Source organism: Charadrius vociferus, unplaced genomic scaffold (genome assembly GCF_000708025.1).
Source record: "Charadrius vociferus isolate BGI_N301 unplaced genomic scaffold, ASM70802v2 scaffold21, whole genome shotgun sequence".
NCBI classification, from domain to species: domain Eukaryota; kingdom Metazoa; phylum Chordata; class Aves; order Charadriiformes; family Charadriidae; genus Charadrius; species Charadrius vociferus.
In genome coordinates this window covers 289,910-314,011 of record NW_009646850.1, presented here as the reverse complement: position 1 = coordinate 314,011, position 24,102 = coordinate 289,910, and the positions used below count along the sequence as shown (strand labels likewise).

The 24,102-nt window shown below is 38.2% G+C and overlaps 1 protein-coding gene across 1 annotated transcript in view; it reads left to right on the top strand.

Annotated features, from left to right (window-relative positions):
• The window catches only part of TBC1D9 (TBC1 domain family, member 9 (with GRAM domain)), an 82,402-nt gene that overhangs the window by 53,832 nt on the left and 4,468 nt on the right, over window positions 1–24,102 (top strand). Inside the window, exons 7-18 of the mRNA XM_009894173.1 lie at window positions 982–1,243; window positions 2,389–2,596; window positions 5,417–5,623; window positions 7,347–7,517; window positions 7,969–8,119; window positions 9,771–9,985; window positions 11,911–12,028; window positions 12,999–13,284; window positions 14,144–14,273; window positions 18,457–18,555; window positions 18,672–18,740; window positions 20,103–20,343. Of these exons, the coding sequence (XP_009892475.1) occupies window positions 982–1,243; window positions 2,389–2,596; window positions 5,417–5,623; window positions 7,347–7,517; window positions 7,969–8,119; window positions 9,771–9,985; window positions 11,911–12,028; window positions 12,999–13,284; window positions 14,144–14,273; window positions 18,457–18,555; window positions 18,672–18,740; window positions 20,103–20,343 (2,157 nt within the window). The remainder of the gene's footprint in view (window positions 1–981; window positions 1,244–2,388; window positions 2,597–5,416; window positions 5,624–7,346; window positions 7,518–7,968; window positions 8,120–9,770; window positions 9,986–11,910; window positions 12,029–12,998; window positions 13,285–14,143; window positions 14,274–18,456; window positions 18,556–18,671; window positions 18,741–20,102; window positions 20,344–24,102) is intronic.

Genomic DNA, 24,102 nt, shown 5'->3' with positions numbered 1-24,102 from the left:
TGAACCGCTGGGGGAGAAAAGGCACTGCTGAGGACAAGAAGAACAGGGAGCAATTCACCGGTTGTCACGCTGCTTAACTGTGTGCTTTCTCCCGTGTTTGTCTGGTATTTCTCAAAGTAGTTCTCTGTAAAACAGTACCTGGGCACTATTTAGAGGCATGGTTCACTTCAGGGACTGTGCCCAAAAGGGAATAGGGATGAGATCACACCAGTTTTGGCTCCTTCTTGTCTTATACAATCTTCCAGTCCTAATCTGGCAGGCTTTGCAACCTCAAATGCCATGTTTACTTTTGTACAATACCAGAGCATCAGAAAGGGCTCAGAGGAGACCTAGGATCAAGAACTACATAGTGTGGATGCAACCCGTCTGCTCTAGAGGGAGTTAATTCTAAGCAGTGGGGAAGTGAACAAGTCTGCAGTACTTGGTTATGGGCAACGGATCAGTCCCAGCTCTTTCTGTTGAGCTTTGTAGACATAGCCTGGTAAATGACTGAATTATTTATTGGGGTTTTTTTACAAAAATAAATGTAGATTTAGTCCCTGTTTTAAGGACAATATCCTAACCTTTAGTGGAGTTGGAAGAAAAACCAAAGATTTGTCATTACTGTAGTATTTGAAACTTTTTAATGTATAAAAATAATGCAAGCCTGTCTGATGTGTTTAGACTACATTTCATCGCTTCCATAGGAAAAGAGGACATCGGAGTCTGAGCAAGTGCTGTGGCATTGATAAATTTTATCAGCCCACCTCACTAATGCTTTTGTGTGGTGTTCTGTGCAGAAGTAAATGATATTTAAACTCTTTTATCTGCAGTTTGTTGGGTGATCAGTTTGTTTGTACAACTCAGTCTATTTATGCTGTCCTTGCTTTTCAAGATACAAGAACATTTCAGCTGAATATATTTGATAGGAAGAGGAAGATAAATACTTTTGAACATGCTAATTTTTGTACTGAATCTTTTTTTTTGTTTGCTTCTGTTCAGCAAAGTTAGTTATCCGCTGGGTCGATATCACTCAACTTGAGAAGAATGCTACATTGCTCTTCCCTGATATGATCAAAGTGAGCACAAGGTCGAGTGAACATTTCTTTTCAGTATTCCTTAATATCAGTGAGACATTTAAACTAATGGAACAGCTTGCCAATATAGCTATGCGACAGCTTTTGGACAATGAAGGATTTGAACAAGACAGGTCATTACCCAAACTGAAAAAGAAATCCCCCAAAAAAGTATCTGCACTAAAACGGTAAGTAGCACTGGCTCTTAGTCACTTGTTTCTCCTCGGTTCTTTTACTTGCAGCGTTTTGTCGAAAAGTTTTCTGATGTTACTGCCATTTACAGTTAATCCAAAAGGAACAGTTGATTCCAGCAGTGGCAAAATGTGAATAATTATTTAAATATAACTACTTGGTCTTCTGTTGGAATAGGAAAGGGAAAACATTTGAATATGAACATGTTGCAAAAACAAAAGAAATATATTTTAACCAAATTCATGTTTCTTCAGAAGCTCTTTAACGTATCTCTCAACACTGGCTGTATTAAGTATCTGTTGCAAGGACCTTTTATGTTACCAGGGAAGGTAATAAAGTGATCTAAGTGTTATTAAGAAATGTGCCTAACATTCATACTTGGTCCTATAACTGGAATTGAAAAAATTACTCTAGATGATAAATTCTATCTAGGACTTATTTTAGGTAGCAGAGATATAAAAATGACACAAAATTGTAAGGATTTTGTAAGGGACAAAAAAATTATCTGGAAAATATTTCTACTTCTTTTATAGATATCATACTGCAATTTGATAGTTTCTTGTTAATTTTTTCATTATTTTATATGTTGATCATGTTAGTGACCTATACAGAATGGTAACTAGTGCTTGTTTATATTTCTCATTACTGAGTGATGTCTTACATGCATTATATCACTTAAGTTTGTCTTATGAACTATTCAGTGTTTTGCACTGAATGCATTATCAAGACTGAGTCTTGAAGTTGTTAACAAACTCTAGTCCTAAGGATTCCGTCAAGCCTCAAAGAAGTATTTTTGGTGTACTATTACATGGGGTCACATGTTACTTGATAATAAATGTATATATTCTCAGAAAGTAGGGCTGAATGTGAAAAGATCACCCAGCCTGTCCCCTCTGAGAAGTCAGGATCAACGTATCCAAGTCATTCATAGCAGAATTTTTTTTCATGTAGTTTTAGAATCTTCCAGCAGCAGAGACTATATATCCCCTATATGTGAACTATTTCCACTGTTTTTCTGTACACTCAGTGCTTAACTGAGTTGCATGTTGTAGGTAACTTGCCATGATTTCTATAGAATATGTCTTAATTTATTATGTATTTCTTAAAACAAGAAAAGTTTTCTGTGGGTGTCTTTTTTTAGGGATCTTGATGCCAGAGCAAAGAGTGAGAGATACCGTGCATTGTTCCGACTTCCCAAGGATGAGAAATTAGATGGACACACAGACTGTACACTGTGGACTCCATTCAACAAAATGCATATTTTGGGTCAGATGTTTGTTTCTACAAACTACATTTGCTTTACTAGTAAAGAAGAGAACTTGTGCAGCCTTATTATGGGGCTTCGAGAGGTAAATATTTGTATTTGTAAGTTTATGGGGCAAATACTAAAGCAATATCTTATTGGAAGTTGCAACATAGCTTTGATGTTTTTTTCTGTTATTGGAGAGAAACCACTCTTCATCCCTTTAATCTCTTTTGATCATAATATTCTGATGTGTTCTAAGTAATATTTAATGTCTGTGTATCTTAGTTCAAAGTTCCTACTACTAAAATTCACAGGGAGTTTTCCCTGTTAGTTTTTACAACCCTCCAGAGTCTTTCCTCTCCCATAATTTATATTCTGATTTGCAGCCCCGTTTTTGTGCCTCATGATAGAGACAGACGGTAAAACTTCCTAGATTGAGTGGAACTTCTATTAAAGAATCTGTCAGATAAGATTTGATTCTGTCCAATGTAAAAAGGTTCATAATCCTTACGATTTGAATTGTCTTTTCATACAGACTTGCAATCATTTATTCCTGTATATGGAAAATATTTGTCAGCATTTTACAAATTGGTATGCTTCCCTTTTTAAAACTGTCTGCTTAAAGCAGATGTTCAGTAAAAAGAATTCAAGTTTAATGCAATGAAAAAATTATGTTGGAGATTTTTCATGATTGAGGATTTGTGGGTTAATGGAAAAATGTGTAAAGTAAGTCTTGGAAATAGTAGCAAAGCTGATACAACCAAGGATAGTTTGGCTTGACCAAAGAGCCATGGAATATTTCAAGGCACTGTTTTCCCCCACAAATCATTAGGAGTAAAAACAAATGGTATTTGTTTGGAAACTTTAAAGTGCAGCTTCTCCACAGTGCATTGCAAAGAGTTCAGTTATTTGAGAAGAGACATTTGATTATGGTTGCACTGTTTGTCTGGAACTCCAAGGGCACAACAGTCCTGCAGTAAAGTGGTGGAGGAGGATAACAAAGTCAGCGTTTAACAGGAGCTCTTTTCCTGGATGCAGATTCAGCAACTGCTTTTGATAACCACAGCCGCAGCAGCATGGGATTCAAAGCAGTTCTAAAGCTTTAAGAGAAAAAAATAGCAGAAGGCATAAGGGCTTTTGTGTGAGCAGGTTAAATCTCAGCACCAGCCAGAACAGTAACGCACTGGGTAGCACCAGTCCTCAGAACAGCTGATCAGTACCTGTAATAATTAAAGGGAAGCTTTCTATTTAATGAAAGCTTTGGAGCAGACCCTAGCCTAATTCCGGTATTCTGTGATATCCTGGAGGTGTTTTGACAGATGAGACAATAACAAAGCATTGATTCAGAAATGATGATTGGAAAAGATAATTTTCAGTGGCTGACTGTGCTGCTCGCTGCACCCAGTAGATGTAGTCTCCAAGATCAGCACTTCAGATATGCGTGTCTCTACTTCAGTGGGAAATAAGTGGATATTTGCTCTCATTATAGCAGAGCATGCTTGCTATAATCTGTCCTGTGCCTCTAGAACTCGTCTGTCTTTTGTGCTGATTACACTCAAACAGTCTTTAAGTGGAACAGAAAAATGTCGTAGGAACACTTTAGCTAATTTCAGTATGCTGTTAGTGAAGGTCCTTTAAGTTAATGAATAACTAATAGATTTGCAGTTAACAGAAAAATAAAAGTTGGAAGGATAGAGAAGGGATTTAGCACCTGAACTGTTTATTGCAGTCTTAAAATTGTGTGAAAATGGTTATCCTATCCTTTTAGCTAGAGAGATATAATAGATAGTCTTACCATCACTGTCTGTTTTAAAAAGGGTTAAAAAAGAAAGAGCAAAAGTAAAACGTCCTAGTAAACTGCTATCCTTTTAGCTAGAGAGATATAATATATAGTCTTACCATCAATGTCTGTTTTAAAAAGGGTTAAAAAAAAAAAGAGCAAAAGTAAACTGTCCTAGTAAACTAAAATGTGCCCTCTTCTGTTCTGAAGGCAATAAGAGTTTTCATTACCTAGGAAGTGGTTTAAAGTCATAAAAGCAGTGGTTAAAAGTACTTACAGTTGTGATTTGTCTTTTGTTCAATGTATGAACTGCACAAACTTGATTGATTGGTTTATTTATTTTGAAGGCTAATAATTGGTAATATGTAGAACACAGAGCTGTTCTGTAATTCATCTGCAGTGTATGACTTATCCCTGAGATTTCTTTGTGTTAACATGCTTTACCAAAAGTGCAAGGAACTAGTGCCCTGTACTGAGTAGATTGTGATGTGAGTACTGTTTACAGGTTGGAGTTCAGTTAGATTAGTGACCATTTCACTAACAGTTGAAGGCCAAACAGAAACCTCCACCTCACAGGGTTAAATATTTTCCTTTGTAAGGAAAGACATGGGGTTAGTTTCCTTTTGTTGCAGGTTTCTGTGTACTGTGAAAATACAATTGCAATAACAGTTGTCATCACAGTATGCAACTATGATACAGTAGAACAGGAGTGTTACCCAAAAAATGGCTTATTTGCCTGTATTGGCAATAAAAACTAAGCAAAAGTCTTTGTCGATTCAGCCTGTACTGGTGTTGGGGAGCAGGAGGAATTCAGAGGTCCTACAAAAAAACTCCCATAGATCTTTATACTACAGAAGAAAATTTGTTTTACTGATTCTTTTAAAATAAAGCCTGAGGAAAATAAACTAAGCAGTGCAAAGGAGTTTTGTTGGAGAATGTACTGAAGCCAGTTGTTTGAGGGATGGCAGTCTTTATCTTTCAGACTTGTAAGTCCTTGTATCCAAATTGTGTTTTCCTGCAGAGGTATATCCATAGTGATTTGATGTAAGGGGGAAAGGGGCATGGATTTATTGTATTAAGATGCTTTCTTAGACCGACTTGATTAATTAAAGATCTTAAGCTGTAGCTGCTGTTTCTCTGTAGGTGACTATAGTGGAAAAGGCAGACAGCTCCAGTGTGTTGCCCAGCCCGTTATCAATCAGCACGAAAAACAGAATGACATTCCTCTTTGCCAACTTGAAAGACAGAGACTTTCTTGTACAGAGAATCTCAGACTTTCTGCAACAAACCACTTCAAAAATATACTTGGAAAAAAATATTTCTGGAAGTTATATCAGCTCAGATGATGAGGTATGCGGAAGAACATGAATCGTTTACTAGAAGGGGATTTTAACTGGTGGGGGGGAGAGAAGCCAGGAAAAACCTTTGAAGTTTTTGTAAAGCTAAACCTTTGTACACAGAAATGTTACCTCTTTTGTGTTAATGCCTTTAGCTTCCTTAAGCTGCACAGTTAAAATGTTATGATTAGGATTTTTTTTTTTATATTATACCTAAGAGAAATCACCATTGCTGTGCAAGAGCTACTCTAACTCCTGGAGTCACATTCTGAAATTGCAGGCTATCTTGTTGGAAAATGTCATAGTTTACTAACTGGTTAATTGAATATTACTGTTTAATATCTATCAACTTGTCCAAGTTAAAATGTAACTGTGGAATTTTAATATTTGAAGAAATTACCAGTTGATATGAAACTCTGTATTCTGTATTAGCTGCTAAATCTCATTCTTTGATTCTTCAGAAAACGATGTCTGAGCTGAGCAAATTTGCGTGTGCACTGCTAGCAAACTTTGGAACATTTGAACTAACAAAAAATCCACAAACCCTGTACTGGACATCAGATGGCCTTATTCTGAACCACCTCCTTATTTCCTTACACAAACTAAGTGTTTCTTAAAAGATGATTAGATAAACTTTTCTCAGGCACGTTGAATATCAAGGCTTCTGCTGAATTCCTAGGTTTTATGTATGAAATTTAGGTGCTTTGTATCACAACTTTGTCAGATCTGTTTAAACCCAGCAAAGTTTAGCAGTTCAGATCTCAAAGCAGAAAAGCTTTTTCTGCTTTATCATTTTGGTTTTCTGTAGGTAAATCTCACCTTTCACGTCTGTACTAAGCCATACCTTAGTATTGCACCGAGTAGCCCTACCCTGTTTGCCATGTAAGTCTTAAAAGTCAGTTTTTTACTTGCTTGGTTGATGGTGAGATATAATTAGTTTGGTGGTATAGTTGTGTGCCAGAGCACATATGCATATATGTACAATGCTGAAACTTTGTCTTGCCTTTTGCCCTAAATGGATCTACATAATCTACCTATTGAATTACAAACACAAACTAATAATTGCAAGCATTATTATTACGTTTAGTAATACGACTACATACGTAGACATGCAGGACTACTAATTTCAATTTCAGGCATATGGTGTGAACGGCTATATGAGATCTTACTGGGATAAATTTTCAAAGCTGTTTGATAAGTCAGAAAATCCTATTTCTTCAAAATATTTTTCTCCTAAATCACAATCTGACAGTATTGAATCTTCTGTAGAACGATTTTTTTTTTTAAGCGAGGGAAACGAAATAATTTGTTTTGTGTGCATCTGTATAAACATCTATACAGATATAAACGTGTGTGTGTATATGAGTGCACACACATGTAATATATGTTACGTATAAATCTTACATTCTGGGGAGTCAAGAGTCCTGTGATGTTGACAGAAGACCAAGGGAGCTGGTTTGATTGCCCAGGGCTACTTAAAGTTAACACTACATTAGCAATTCTAATTATAGGGTTTGATTGGAGGGGGAGCTATTGAGAAACTGGAAACGATTTCATTATTCTACCCTGATTTAATTTCTGCTGTCATATGCTCAGCCTGTGAATGTACCTGGCTAATTTAATTTGCTCAGTTTTTGTTAGCTGTTAGTGTGTATAAATTTTGACATAAAATGAAGTAAAAAGTCCAGACTCTGGCTCAGCCCCATGTCTGTATTGCTTGTGACTGCTTTCTACAGGTTTTTACAAGATCAAGTAGTTTAATTTCTTCGAGCCCGCATAAAAGCCTCAGCTCTGAGTCGGAGGGAGAGCGACAGTTCAATCTGAATGACAATGGTATTCCAACAGCAACTCAAGCTTTAATGACAATGTATCGGCGGAGGTCACCTGAGGAGTTCAATCCAAAGCTGGTAAGATACACCTTGGAGTGCTGTACTTGACTGAAAGAGTTGTTAAATTACGTTTTCTCTAAAATCTGTGTTTCTGACTGAGAATGGTTTCATTCTGCCACAGTTAAGAGGCAGTATTTTCCACAGAAATAAAGCATTGAACATGCTGTTGTTTTACTAATAGAAACAACTTCACCGCATTAAAAAGCGAAGTTGGGTGTAAATCAAGGAGAGGTGGTATGCCTGCTCTAAGTACAACTGCTTCAAGAATATTCTTTTAACAGCAAGTTCTACTGGAACAGAAACTAAGAGGGAGGAGGTCAGCCCATTAAGAAGAGAATTGAACTGTAGCCGGGTTATTTCTTGCTCACTTGGAAAGTTAGGGTGTTGCAGGCTTTTCCACACTTAGCATTCCAGTGAGGCAGTTAGAAGGAGAAGCTGTATCTTTATGCCTGCCTTTCTTCAATTCTAGGCTAAAGAGTTCTTGAAGGAACAGGCCTGGAAGATTCACTTTGCTGAATATGGCCAAGGAGTCTGTATGTATCGTACAGAGAAAACCAGAGACCTTGTGCTGAAGGGCATTCCAGAAAGCATGAGAGGGGAACTTTGGCTGCTATTTTCAGGTAGGTATTCATTTGAACATGACTGTGGGATGTAAGCAAAAGCATGAGGGAAGAAAGGATTTCAAAGATGTTTAAAAATGCAGATAATAAGAATGTAAAAATACTTGGAGCAAGTAAGGCTGTGATTGTTAGCAGGCGCCGGACTGGTTTAGACAAGAGTTCTGTTTAGACCAGTAAATACCGTTTTTCAAACAGGCTCAGATAATTAGGGAAGAATATAAAAAAGCAGAACACACTCTGTTACCAGAAGCCTGCAGTGTAGGGGCTTCTAGATGTTCAGCAACCACCAGCAGGCCTAATTCTCATTTGTTTAGTCATTTCTGAATCCAATTAAGCTTTTGGCCTTCACAGCAAGTTATTGCAAGGAATTCCAAAGTTTAAGCATGTTGCATGGAACCACTGTTTCTCTATTATTTTTTTTTTAAGTAATAAAAAAGCTACTTTATCATTTTATTGGGTGCCCCCAGTATGTGAAAAATGGTGAGAAGGTATTTCTCACTGTCTTCTGTGCCATCAAGGATTCTTCTCACTGTCTTCTGTGCCATCAAGGATTCTTCTCACTGTCTTCTGTGCCATCAAGGATTCTTCTCACTGTCTTCTGTGCCATCAAGGATTCTCTAGATCTGTGTCCCCTTAAGGTTTTTTTTGAAGTTGAAGACTTTTACTCATTTTATTACTAGTTATATGGAAATCAGTCCATACTCAGGCTTTCTTCATAACCTTTCACTTACTGTATGCCTTCTCTAGCTCTGCCCTGAGCAGAGATAGTTACCACAGCTACCCACACCATTTAGGATATGAGCACACCAATGACTTTAGATGATGACCTAATGACGCTTTCTGGTTTGTGCTTAATCTTGTATATCTTCTCTTTGCTGCTGGGCATTAAAGAACCGTTCCCAGAAAGTACACACAGGAATGCACAGATCTGTCCTGTGTCTGATTAACAGTTACTTTGGACCAATTTCCATGGTGAATGTATAATTAGTGTTTTCCATGTGCATTACTTTGTGCTACCGACACTTGATTTCTTCTGCTGCTGAGACTTTCATTTCCAGGGAAGTTTTAAAGTCAGCAGTGAAATCTCATAGCAACTCTGTGAGCATGCGATAGTATCCCTAAGACAGTCTAGGTTCCTTGCCCAAGATGAGAGTCATTTCCAGAAGCAGGAATAGAGCACAGGAGTTGCTGTCTCCTGCTTTTGGCTGAGATATTCTGCAACCAAGCATTAATCTATTTCCCCCTCAGGGCAAGTAGCTTTCTTGTTTTGAGTTATTTAGGATAACCAAACCCACAGCCAGCTGCAGAGAGAGCTCATGGTACCATGTGACTGCACAGCTGGTTTGTTCTTCATGCCTTCTGTTTCTTTCTGGCTGAAAGAGAGGCTTTATCATCTTCCCTTTTTTTTTTTTTAACCTCATTATAAAATGCTTCTAGAGGAGAAAACAAGAAGAGGTGATACCTCAATCACCTAAGCACATCCTTTTTTTTTTTTTAATCACTTTTATGAAAATAACATTTCATATTTGATTTTGAAGTGTTTCTTGGTGACATTCAAGATGAAAGGGTAGCACAAGATCATCATATTGGGATACTGTATCTGCTAACCTTTGCCTTTTTCTTCTGGTTTTAACTGCTTTCCCACTCCCAGGAGCCATTAATGAAATGGCCACTCACCCTGGCTATTATGAGGACCTAGTGGAGAAATCGATGGGGAAGTACAATCTTGCTACAGAAGAGATAGAGAGGGATCTGCACCGCTCCCTTCCGGAACACCCCGCATTCCAGAATGAGATGGGTATTGCTGCTCTAAGGAGAGTCTTGACAGCTTATGCTTTTAGGAATCCAAACATAGGATATTGTCAGGTAATTGAAATAACTTGGCACTCATTCAGTTTCTGGAATTCCAGTCGTTTCCTTATACTTCTGTTTCTTCCGTGATGTACACGAGTATTTGGCTGTGTAAAGTACACCGATACATGTGTAATGCTGTGAGGTAAAGCCTCAATGCTGTAAAATTACAGTAATGCTGAGGTCAGAGGGATTTGACACAAGGACCTGCTGTAACAGAAGTATTAGCGGTGCATACTGAGAGGTATGCATACTTTCTGTAAGCATATTTTCTGGCCATAAATCTAGAGACTGAACAGAGGAAAACAACAGAGCTGTCCTGAAGTACATCTACAGAAAATGACAAATGGATCCTGAAGAAAGGTTCTTTTAAGCAGGAAAAAAAAATAATCTGTAATTGTTTAACCTTAATTTTTTACCTTCTTATTCAATGTATTAGTTGTAATAACCTTCCAGAACCTCCTTTACTTTTACTTTTTTTTCAATGATACCATTCCATCATTCAAAAAAAATTAAATAAAAATAAAGCACCCTAGAACATATCTTACTGCTGTGGATCACAACTATGTATCAGTAGAGTGAATGCTAACCAGTGCATGGTTTTGGAGTTCTTATGCCTGTCATTCAGGTCACTTTAGAGTCTGGTCCCAAATCATTCTTTCTTGCTATGTAACTTCAACTTATCACCTGCACCCTTTTATTGCCTTCCTACCTATTTTTACAAGAAGGAAATTTGAATTCATGAGTATTAAGAAGCCTGATTAATGTCTGACTGTTAAGACTCCTAGATACAACGTGAGTAAGTGAAAGTGCAAGCAATTCTAACAGATACCATAATAAATTATTCAATAACAAATATAATACTAAGTAATAGCTACAATAACTTTTTGTAAAGGCTGTTTAACACAGGAGCGGTAGAAAGACACTGTGATTCTGGTTCCTAAGACTGTAATTGTTAATGGCCTTGGGACTTGGTCCATGGCATTCAGAATGCTTATTCACTGTTACAGTGAGAATTCAGGCACTGAAGTGTTTCATACGTGGTAGACAAGGAATAGCATAGGCTTTGACAGAGTTGTGGCGTTGTTCTGAGTTTCAGTTGAAACCTTAGTTTGCTGTTTCAAACAGGTAATGATCAAGCTGGAGTCTTAAAATGTTACAGGATCTGAAATGAGCAGCTAATTCCTTAAGAGGCAAACTGAGAAGAAAATGGTACCGAAATACTTCATTTCTTCAGACTAACAGAGGTCTAGTCAAAGACTGTAAGCAAACAATTCAGAGGTCATTGTGCAATGCTGTGGTATTTGAAATGGAGTGAAACAGCCCATAAAAAACTGTTGTGTAGAGAGTGAGCAACAGCAAGAGACTTTTGTTTCACTATGCTCTGGTTGTTTGTGACCGACACTATTACAGGCATTTGCCTCAGCTCACAGATGCTGTGCCTTGACCTTTTCATAGGAGCCGAAAGCATGGGGAGTGCAGACTGCCTCTGCAAGGAGCGGTACAGCAGCAGCCACCATTAGTGCTGTAGGAGGCATTTTGTCTGCATCAGACCCAGATTCCCCAAGAGCACCTATTGGCAGAATATCAGTAGCAGTGTAACCGGATGCTTGCAGACCTGAGTAGGTCCTTGATTATGAAAAGAAATCTTGGATTGTGTTTTTGTTTTTTTTTTTTTAAGCAAACAAAAAAAACCCCAATATCGGAAAAAAACCAAACCTAACAATGTTCTTTGGTTTGTTTGAGGCTTTCTCAAGCCTTACTTTAAGCACTGGGAAAACACTGCCTGCTGGTTTTACAGGAAAATACTTGGAACTGTTTGGGGTCTGCAGGGGGTAGATGTAGTTAATTGCCTAAACATAGTAACCACTTATCTGCCCGGTTACTGTGCTAGGTATTGAACAAATGGGTCTAGCAATTTATATTTCTTGTTCTTTTAGGCTATGAATATAGTGACTTCAGTACTCCTGCTTTATGCAAAAGAGGAGGAAGCTTTCTGGCTGCTGGTGGCTTTGTGTGAACGTATGCTACCTGACTACTACAACACAAGAGTTGTTGGTATGTTATGGGGAAATTTTCTAAAATGACAGTACAAAAATTAACCAAATTAATTGGTGTTATTTGTATTAAAACAAGCATATGTGTAGGTGTATGTGTGGCACAGATACAACTGTGAATACTAGTGGCAAGACAGCTTGCTCAGGAGCATAAAAGCAACTCCCTCAATAGATACTGTGATCATTTTCCACTTAGGATTAGATGGCATTCTAAAATGGGCTTAAACAAATTAAATAAAAAAATAGATGGGAGACTAAAATTTGAATTTTAGATGACCAGTTATCTAATTAAGGTAAGGTGGAAACAAGAGCTTTGGCAATTTGCAGTAGAAGTCTTTGTGCCTGTTTACCTTTGATTTGAAAGGGCATAAGTATCTGAAAGCTATTGTTGTCAAATGACAGTTTCCTTGTGTATGTGGAAGTGAATGGCTCTTCAGTTTGTCATGGAAGCTGTCTTTACTGTAGCTCACAATTGCTTGAGATACTCATTCAGCCTTAGAAATGGTTCCTCCTGGCATGCTTAAGACGCTGATGGTATGGCAGATATGTATAACACAGGGTTCTCTTGAAATAAATCCAAACCCTCACAGACTCTGGCTGCCTCCAACAGGTGATGCTGAGAAATCTTATTCTAATTAGTAATGGTAAGTACTAAGCCATCATATAACTTTTATAGCTGCTAGACAAAATTGACCCTTTGTTAGCTCTTATGAAGCATATAATTAAAAAAAAAAAACAAACAGAAAACTTACTACAGTTCAATTTGTATGTACAGCTTAGTAGTGGGATAGAATCTTTTATTTATCTGACAGTGGAAAAATGTGTGTAAGCATCATGTAGAATATTCTTAGGTTTTGTATTTGTATATATAGAATATATAGTTGTTGGAGGTTTTTTTTCCCTCCTCTAAATGGTGATGCGGTCAGTTGCTCCCAAATTAATAGACATCCAACCTTATTTATTTTCAACAGGAGCATTGGTGGATCAGGGTGTCTTTGAAGAGTTGGCTCGTGACTATGTTCCACAGCTTTATGACTGCATGCAGGACTTGGGTGTAATATCCACCATTTCCCTGTCCTGGTTCCTCACTCTTTTCCTCAGCGTAATGCCATTTGAAAGCGCAGTGGTGGTTGTGGATTGTTTCTTCTGTGAAGGAATAAAGGTGATATTTCAATTAGCGCTTGCTGTCCTCGATGCTAATGTAGACAAGCTACTTAACTGTAAAGATGATGGAGAAGCCATGACAGTCTTGGGAAGGTATTTATTACAGAAAATAAAGTCTCTTAATTTTATTTTTCTTTTGCTTACATTTCTGACTTGTGTTCTTCTATGTTGAAATACTCAATTTAAACCAGTACAATATATGTAAATCTTTTACACGGTTATAGTTCCCTTTCACCCATATAAGGTACCCTTTATATTATCTTAAAATAGTGTTAAGTGACCAATAAGATATAAAGTCTTTTTTCAAGACATTCAAATAAACTTCCCAAACCTGGTTATTGAAATTTATTGTGGTTGATTATTTTAGTTGATTACATGGGTTTTGTTATTTCATCTTTTGCCTGCTGCCTTTTAAATGCTGCTAAGAAAACGCCTTGATCTCAAGGGCAATTGTTTTGGGAATGGACCGAACAGAACTCAGAAGAATTAGGTGGGCTCTTGAATGAATGGGTTTCAGTGAAACAGGAGGCTGAAAAATAGACTGGATCGAGTCATTTAATACAAAATAATATTGCTGAGTGTAACTTCTGATTTCCTTGTGTTGGTAGTAGTGTTTAGTTTTCAAGATGCTGCTGAAACTTTGGAAATTTTTTTCCTAATAAGTTTCATTAGTATAGCCTTACTGCAGTCTGGTTTTAATTCTTTGGGATTAAAGACGACTGGTTGTGTTTTCTGTGAAGTAAGCAATAGGGCAGTAGTAGGGCAGGGGGTTATGTAGACTGAAGCACACTGACCCTATTTGTCAAAAATCATGTAGTTCATTAGTAGAGTGTGGCTTGATCGCTTTACATTTAATAGTCTAAATGTAACTCTTCTGTTGACCCTTAGAAGGGACAGGGTACAAACGAATCTTGGGTTTCTCATTTCTTTTTTCTTTTTTCCCCCCCACCAGATATTTGGACAGCGTAACTAATAAGGACAGCACTCTTCCACCCATTCCTCATCTTCACTCACTGCTCAGTGATGATGTAGAGCCTTATCCTGAGGTGGATATCTTCAGACTAATCAGGTCTTCCTATGAGGTACGATAGGATTTCTTAACAGGAACTTGCCAACCCACACTAGTTCTGCTTTACAGGGGAATGTGGTACTCTATAGTTTGGCTTTGCTTGGAACTGAAAGAACATAAAAGAAATACAGACTCATCTCGAAAGTCTGAAATGGGGCAGGAGAGAGGGGTTAGTCTTTCTTTTAACCAAAACTTTTAATTGGAGCTGTTTTGCAAAGAAGTCTGCAGCATCAAAGGAGAGCAGCCCACAACAAAAAAGTGATTTACAAACAAAAGACTGGACTTCTAATTCAAAAAAGGTTAATTTTCATCTGTGTTTTTTCATGCTTTTCCAAACGGACATATTAGTGAAATCTATAGAATTTCAGAAGACCTTTTATTATCAGTGGAACTTTGTTTCTTTTACATTTCTTTTCCAGCAAGTGCTGACTATGACCATGGGCCTCTATTATCACCATCGGCTTCTGTATTATCACCAAAGCTAAAAAAGTGAAAGGAGCTGCTAATAACTAGTATCTGTAAAGCACAGGACAAAGCCTGCAAAAGACCTAAAATTTGCAAATCAGTTTCATTGTCCTTAAATTTGAAAAATAAGCCATCAGTTAAAATACCCCTGGTGATTACACTGACATTGGTTTATTTTTTTAAAAAAATAAAAAATAACTTTAAAGAGTTATTCTCTTTAATTTCCTTTTTGCCTTCCATTGACATGCAGGGTGAATTAGTATTTTTAGTTCAAGATGTAGGTTTATACTTAGCAATGTCAGCTGTTTCAGAGGCACTTCCTACGTCCTTAAAACCTCCTTGCTTTAATGACATGATATCTATTTAACAAGGAAGTCCTTAGTGTATTCTACGCTGAAGGACAGACTGAATCAAGTTAGATGCGTAGTTCTTCTTCACAAAATGTTAGAATGGGGAGAAGGATGTTTATGTGAAATTCTGTTTCCCTTGTATTTTTCTGATTTCCTCATCATGGAGACAGCTTGAGTTGGCTTAACTGCTTTTAGATGAATAACCTGACTCCATGCAGAGCCAGGAACTTGCTTGACAGCTAGTTTGACAGCCCAAATTGTCTTTTTGGGGCTTATGCAGCACAGAACCTTATAGTTCCTTCTATATAAATAACCAGCTGTACTCCAGTATAGTTAGGGAAAACAAATAACATGGCAAGTGAAGAACTGTGAGGAAAGCAGGAGTTGGTTGCAAAGAGAGAATTAGTTTCAGGAGAGTAATTGTTGTTGGTTGATTTGATTATTAAAAAACCCCAACAATTTGATAGTAAACTAGATAAAAACAATTCAAGGCATCTGTTACTCAGTGACTGTTATGTGCCTCAATTAGTTGTGTGCAGTCAGGGCTAAGAACTCACTGTTATCTTTGTTTGCAGCTACAAAGAGTGAAATGTCAAGTAAGTGTATCTTTGCTATTTTTAGAATTTTAAGGCGTTAAAGGTACTTATTGGGTAACCGTGTATTCTTAATCTTCTAGACATTTCCTGGCCTGTGTCAGGAATAGTGTGGCCAGCAGGCCTAGGGAAGCGATTGTCCCACTCTACATAGCATTGGTGAGGCCATGGCTCAAATACTGTGTTCAGTTTTGGGCCCCTCGCTACAAAAAAGACATCGAGGTGCTGAAGCGTGTTCAGAGAAAGGCAACGAAGCTGGTGAGGGGTCTAGACAACAAGTCCTGAGAGGAGCGGCTGAGGGAACTGGGGTGGTTTAGCCTGCAGAAAAGGAGGCTGAGGGGAGACCTTATCGCTCTCTACGACTGCCTGAAAGGAGATTGTAACAAAGTGGGGGTCGATCTCTTCAAAGTAGCAAGCAGTAGGCCAAGAGGAAATGGCCTCAAGCTGGGCCAGGGGAGGTTTAGGATGGATATTAGGAAAAATTTCTTCACAGAAGGGGTTATCAAACATTGGAAGAGGCTGCCCAGGGAAGTGGTGGAGTCACCAACCCTGGTGGTATTTGAGAGGGGTAGACGTGGTGCTTAGGGACACGCTTTAGTGATGTTTTTGGCAGTGTTAGGTTGATGGTTGGACTTGATGATCTTCAAGGTCCCTTCCAACCTAGATGGTTCTATGATTCTATGACATTTATTGTTTACAGAAAAAATAGAAAGAACTACAGCTGAAAAAAAAGTGCATTTTCTTGACGTCCTTTGACCTCCCTCAAACACACACACACACACACCCCACCCCCAGGGGAGGAAAGCCTTGTCCCTTGCAGACTGTCCTATGATATTTGTCACGGGAGCGTGATGAGTCTAACTTGGTGAAGGCGTAACACTGGCAAAAGCACAGTATTGGATTGTGCTGTGAAGAGCTGCTTTTCATCATGCTCTGATCCTGCCTAGCTCTTAGGTAATCATATCAGATGTATATATGAGAAGTCTCCAGTGAAAGCTGAAAAGATGCAGAGGAATTTTTTGGTCACTAAGTGATTAGGACCCCTCTCTGTGACGGTATTGAACTGACTTTCTCTTTTTTTTTAAAGAGAAACAGTCTTGAAATATGAGAAAATAAACAAGTACATTTTACCCTGCCAGTAATTATTTCATTTACTGAAAATACTTTTTAGTATGAAATCTCTTATCTTTTCATTCAACATTGCAACTAATTCAGAAACCATAGAGCCTGGCATTATAATAATTGCAATAGAAGCGACTAAAATAATGCATAATCACTACAGCTTTAAAAGCCTTTGCATAGCTCACTAGCTGTCAATGGAGTGTACACTCAGATATTCAGAGCTGTTATGTGCTTAACTCCTTTGATTTGTGTGTTAGTTAATTTGGAAAAAAAATAGGCTTTTAACACTTAAGCTATATCTATAGTAGTATCTGGATCTTGACCATTTTAACCAAACAACTGACACTCAAAGGTCTGATACAGTTTTGACGTAGAACAAGTGACATGCTTCCAACAATTCCTTTTATCATTTGAAAGTTAACATGGCCAAGGGACCGTTCCCAGAAGGTAATTGCATGTGACCCTCCTTTTCTGTAGGCTACGTGAGTTTTAGTTGTATGGATGTAAACAGACCGTTTCATTTGGTGTCCGGACCAGAGAATAAGCCCTGATTACTGGAATAGATGTGCCCTCAGAGCCACAAAAGACGTCTCTTTTCAAGGGTTTGTGACTTCTGTGGTACTTGGTATTCATGGATGTTTATCTAGATTCCATTTTTTCAAAAGACTTCTTTATTTTTAAAATGGTCCAAGTACATGAAACATCTTTTTACTCCTGAGGTATATGATAAAGATGCAGAGCTTTACAAATAAACACAGCTTTAGTGTTAATTTGATCACACAAGAATGTTCTAGCAAATTATGACCTGCTTATGTAGATGCACTTGCACTGGAAGTATAAATCCATCCTGTACAAAAGCGTATCTTGCCACCCCATTTTAGTTTTACATGTGGCATACTTGGTGTCTGGCATTATTGTTTCTGCTGGTCATCAATGCATTTCTCAGTATGTTACAAGTGTTTTCTTGATGGCAAAAACCTACTTACAGTTCACAAAAATAAATCTTAGGGATTAGGCATTCATCTACATACAAACCCATGGAATAATAATCCTAATAGGTTTTCCCCCAGGATGCTTCTGTAGTATGTGCAGGGGCTCCTTGAGACTGTTATGTGCATTGTGGGGGAAAAAAAAACTTCTGAAAATAATACTTGGGCACATTAGAGAATCTTCCGAATGGAAGTTGCATTCTTGATACTTGGTTTCAGATCCTCGTGACTGTAAAGTCTGCTATACTGTCTCAGCTGTTAGAGATCCAGTTAGTCTAAATATCTTCTCTCTCTGTAGCAATTAAGAGATATTCCAAGACAAGCTGAACTAAAACCCTGCAGAAGGAATAATGAAACAATCTATTCATGGAGATTTGCCAAGCAAGAAATTTCTAACTGCTGAGATTATGGTTTGAAAAGTGAGGATCTGTAACTCAATAAAGACCTTTCAAATTAAATGAAAATAAGTTATTGGATAAAAATAATATCTAGTGCTATATTCCTGAAATCTTTGTAACTTCATCATGTGTTAGAAAAATGCCTTAACAGCAGTTCTTTAAATATACCATTTGTTGTATATCACATAATTAAATTAATTTCTCAAATACATTAAAGGCAAGCTAAGTATTCCAAATACTAATACACAGACTATCCTGTACTTCTTTTTCTCTTTTAAGAAATTTGGAAGTATCCGAGCAGATTTAATTGAACAAATGAGATTCAAACAAAGGCTGAAAGTTATCCAAACCCTTGAAGATACTACAAAGCGCAATGTGGTAAGTACTGAAATAATGTTCTTAGCAAGGATTAAGGTCAGTTTCTGAGATTTAAATTAGCTTTTCAGTGAGACATGGGTTTCAAATCCGTAACTGTTAATGTTATGTTTCAAAAGGTACGAACTATTGTGACAGAGACTTCTTTTACTATCGATGAACTGGAGGAACTGTATGCTCTTTTCAAGGTAAAGCTAAGTGAAGATAAAATCATGTGCCAGCAGGAAATGTAAACGTTCACTTTTGATATGGGACTGTGTGTCTTTTATGAAGACCAGGTTGTGTCTCTGAGTTGCTGCCGGGTATCTTAATACAAACTTCAATTATTGTATTATTGAATATACAAAAAATACCCAACCAGTTTTTAAAAGCGTAGGAAGTAAGTCATTGACTAAACAATTTGTCTGTGGAAAAAAATAAATACACTGATGAAAACTATTATAATGAAAAAGTGAATAGATAGAGGCTTTTGATCAGTCTGTAGAAACTTACATATGTCTGTCTCTATCTGACCCAAGTTTTGGAATGTAGCACAGTTTTGGAATGTAACACAACCTTTATTCTGTGGTCTCAGGTAATACTTCCATATCACATTAGCTGATTTTTGCCATTTTTAATGTTTAACATATACTGTATTGCATTGAAATTTAGTGTCACAAAGTGATGTGTCTTTGTAAGTTGATTGTACAGAAATACTGTTAGATCCACAGATTTAAAGGTGAGCAGTTAAAATGCTTTAGCTTTACTTTGATGCGCAGTGCCTTAAAACAAGATACTTTCTTCCTCTGTTTTGTTATAAGAGAGATTTTTAGGTATACGGAGAAGAATTTCTTTCCTTTCAATTTCCCATCTGTAATGTCAGATCTTACAATTCTTAATTACAATTCTCAATTACAAATCCTGCAGTACCTTCTTTTGGTCTTCCATGGAATTGATGAGACCAAGTCAGACAGTCCACCCCAGTTGGTCACTGTGCAGTGCTAGGATCTCTTTCTCTAAACTTCTGAATCATTTTGAATTAGATTCCACCAAAGTCAGCTTCAGAACTTCCACTGACTTCAGTAAGACTGAAAGAGGAGGACTTCATACAGTAATTTTGAGACTGTACAGTTCAACAAAAAATACTTCAAATAAACAGCTGTTTTCTTGTGCACTGAAATTAAAGAGTTCATGAGAGGCGCCTTTCTGACTTGACTGTGTGGTGAGGTTGAAGGAGGTGACTAAGCACAACAAGCCTGTGTATATGTGCAAGTCACATCTGCTTACTGCTCTGTTCAAAACATGTTTCATCTGCCTGGGAGGCAGAAAAAGGTTTGCTTTATTTTTTTTTTTTTTTTTTTGTAGAGGGTTGTCTTTTTGTGCTGGTTAGAGGAGAAACCTCTTGCAGAAGTGCAAGGGCTAGGTAGATGGAAATACATCTGTTAGTTTTGTGATGTTTTAAGAGAGAGAGTGTGTGTGTATGCGTTGTTTAAATTTTTTCTTTTATCATTGATAGCGATGAGTTGTTTACAGAGGTGATGACAATCTCACAGCATTTGCCTTCTGTTCAGGCAGAACATCTGACTAGCTGCTACTGGGGAGGAAACAGCAATGCTATTGACCGGCATGATCCCAGCCTGCCTTATCTGGAGCAGTACCGTATTGACTTTGAGCAGTTCAAGGGGATGTTCGCTCTCCTCTTTCCTTGGGCATGTGGAACTCATTCAGATGTATTAGCTGCACGCTTGTTCAGGCTTCTTGATGAAAATGGAGACTTGCTCATCAACTTCCGAGAATTCGTCTCTGGACTAAGTAAGGAGAATTCACAGCACTCTCAAAATAATCTGATCAAAACAGTTTGTTTCTAAAGGGGGTCCAGTCCTTCAGAAACACAGATGTTACATTAGCTGTCAGGTAATGAGTTTAAGTTTGACATATGCTAACTTGCATAAATCATCTTTGTTTTAAGAGCTGTTCATGCTACCGTTCAGCTCATTTTATCATGTCTGTGATAGTGGTTCCCACTGGGGTCTAGGCTGGTCTCAGCAGGTGCATCTACATTAGCCAGTGATGTGTCACGCTAGGAGAAGGACCACACATGAACTACATGTCCATTAGGGTCTGAGCATTTCCCTGACTGTTAACTCTCAACACGAAAATGACATGGAACTTGTGTGCTTAATGGTGTGATTACTTCTAATTAAAGTATATTTCCTTTGGGAAAGTCTTTTATATGTTCTTCTGTAGCGTTCCTCTCTCAGTGACACTGTATTTTGTTATCTGGTCCTTAGACTTTCCCTGGAAGTTGGGAATTTATACATTTTGTCAGTGCTACCAGCTCAGGAAAGGGGAGAGAGGCAGCATTTGCTCCCTTGGATGTTCAGGAAGAAGACTTTGGAGAAATTTGTGTGCACATATAAGGGGCAGGGGAAGGATAGAGTGAGGATGTTAGCATTGTTTGCCCCTGAATAAAAGTGCTTCTCTTTAGAAGTCTGCTGACACCCCACATACATGTGTCCCTGTGTGAGGGAAGGTATGACACCTCACAGTATGTGCAGTGAGAGTTACTACCTGTATTACTTCTGAAATGTATAACCAAGACTGCAGACTAAGAGAGAGAGTGGGATGGAAGTCACCTGAAGAGGACAGAGTGGAGATGCCGGTCAGATAAGGAGGCTGAATGTCATTAATGGAGATTACGGCCCCTGCAAGTTTTGAAAAAGCAGGATTTCAGGACACGAAAGTCAATATTGCAACAAAGGGAATGTGCAAGCCCCAGGATTAACATGAAGAAGCAAAGATGAGGCAGGAGTTGGCCACCTGTTTTTTTTCAATATAGCAGGAATTATTCCCTGTAAGTGACCAACATCTCGCCATCTATCATATGTTATTTCATGGCAATCTGATGTTTCCTCCACCTTTACATTTTGATTCTTTTTGAGAGAGAAAAAGGTTTCCCAGTCTGGCTTTTAGCAACTCTTTGTAACACTATTTTTAAGCATTAGGGCTCCAAACGCAGCCTTGCATTAAAACCTCTGTACAGCAATGACAACACCTGTTCTCTCACAGGTGTAAAATAGCTATTTGACAATAAAACTGATAGCACACCTCCCTTTCACACCACCCAAAAAAACAGTGCTTCCTATGATGCAGTTCTGAATTGTATCTGAGGGATTGTTTGCCAGGTAATGCTTAAAGGCTTTGAGACACATCCCATGGATTAACTACTCTTCTTGCTTACAGGATGCTGTTAATAACAACCAACCAGACAACATTTGAGACAGCATTTTTTAGAACCAATAATGATTAATATTAGAACAAGGAACAGTGTTGAGCACTGTGAACAGAAAGGAATGTAAAATGCACAAATGTGGCTATGAGCCAACATGACTGCACTGGGCTTCAATGGGCTAAACAATCAAAACTGCTTATTCTGCAAAACCACATTTTTTCAGAAACTAAGCCAAATATGGTGTAGCTTGAAAACTTTTTTTAAAAAATAAAATAAAATCAATCCTCCTGACCCCTTCTTTGTTTGAAAAGCACATGAATGGTAGCAAGGACAACACAGTCAACAAAAACAGCATGGGATTTGTTTGAGCATATTTCACCATGCCCCAGAACTTTTAAAAATTCCACAAACATCAGCTGCTTCAGTCTGCCTCACCAACCCAATATGTCTTGAATAGGAAAATCTCTTAAATGAGGAATAGTTTCTGTTGGAGCAAGATGCATTTGTTCACCAGGGTTGCCTTTTCCTTGGGACTGTCCCAGAAAGCATGGTCAGAGGATGGGTGTTCTGGAGGTGACCTGTGGGCACTGTCCTCTCTCTTCTTACTGTGTCCAAACAGCAGTATTGGACTCTGGCCCTGGTTACTCAAGGCTGTCTTTCCCAAAGGAAGTGTCCTATTCAAGTGCTCCTAGGCATGGCCCATCTCAGAGTCTGTGACTCCAGAGTGCCAGGGAGGGAGTATTTCTGGTTGGGACTAAGAATGGTCTTGCCACCTCCACAGTGCTGTTGACAGACCTTCAGTCATCTGCTTTGCTGTTCAGAGATGCTGTGCAGAAGGCCACTGAATTCTCTGGGCTTTCCTATGAAATTATCCCTGACCTGCGTGCAGGTCAAAATGGTGGCCTGAGCAGAGCTATCCACCCATACAAAGATCTTCCCTAACTCTCCATAGTAGGGGCACATCTACCAAAGGTGCGTTCTCTTCTGTTGTCTTTATGAATGTAGCCTGATTTATTTTTTTTTTTTTATTGTATAATACAGCATCAATTCTCAGATCTTGGGTAGCCCACTAGTGCTGTCAGGCAGTTCCTGCAAATTGCCGTTAGGCTGTTCTTCCCTTTGTAAAACTTTCTGACCTCTCCTGAGGGAGACCCAGAGGGTTGTCTCATGAGAGAGTCTAGATAACATCTTTGGTTGACTTGTCCCACATTGTGTTGTCTTCATTCCTGTACAGTTTGAGGGGAAGAAAAGGGCATGGCATTAGGAAGCACACACAGATTCATCTCAGGCAAAAAGCAGTAGCAGTTGAGCTTTTTTGGTTCTCTTCACATCTGGGGACAGGGAGAGGAACAAGGCTACATGTGTCACCGCATATCCTGTGCCCTGAATCCTTTTTTGATGAATGCATCCCTAGCCGTTGCTGAAGGACACAGAACTGCAGCCCATTCTGTGCTTTGGTGATTTCATGTCGCCTTTAGCAGTGGGACACTTCACGTGGTACCTGGCTGTGTAACCTAAGGCATAGCTTCACCAGAAGGGGAAGCATTATCTGCACAGTGTGGTACACCAAATAGGAACACAAGGAGGTTTTGTGCTTAAAAAAGACCAAGTTGAAAGCAAAGTGGCTGATGTAGATGTATGCAGTTCTTTGGCCTAACATCTGTATTTATTGTAGTCTTAAGCTTTACAGTAGAGTGTGATTGTTAATATTTGCTAAGACACACTTTGTAGTTTGCATAGCAGAGGTAAGTTGACAAGGTAGCCTGTAAGGTAAAATAAATCTCTGTGTAACCTAATTAATGAAGGTTAATTCACTTGTTTATGAGTTACATGTCATAACAAGTAAGATTTATGAATAAGTCTGATTATTGGTTATTTCAGTACTTTAAATTAACTAATACCCATTTAGTTAATTGGAAGGAGGAACTACAATAGACCGCTTGGATTTCATCCAGCTCATTGGAGTGTAGACCAGAAAGGAAGAGGGGTTGAGGTGGATAAATCACTAGAAAGTACTGCCTGAACATCAGTTTAGCCCATGGCTAAGCTGTGGTAAATGCTGTTTACTTTAATTTCTCCCTCTTTTTTTGGTAAGTATCTTACTGTTCTAAATCATGCGATGTTATTACTGCATCCTCAGATCAGACAGTTTGAAGTCCATGCAAAAAGGTCTTCTTAACTTTTAGCTGGAGGCCTTTCTGAGTGGTAATGTGATGATGATCATAGATTATTTCTGAGCATTATAAAATAGCATTTTAATGAAGGACCCGAGGTTAAAGTACAAAATTCAGATAAGGTGGTCTGTGTTCTCTTGCTATTTCTACTGCAGACCATATGAT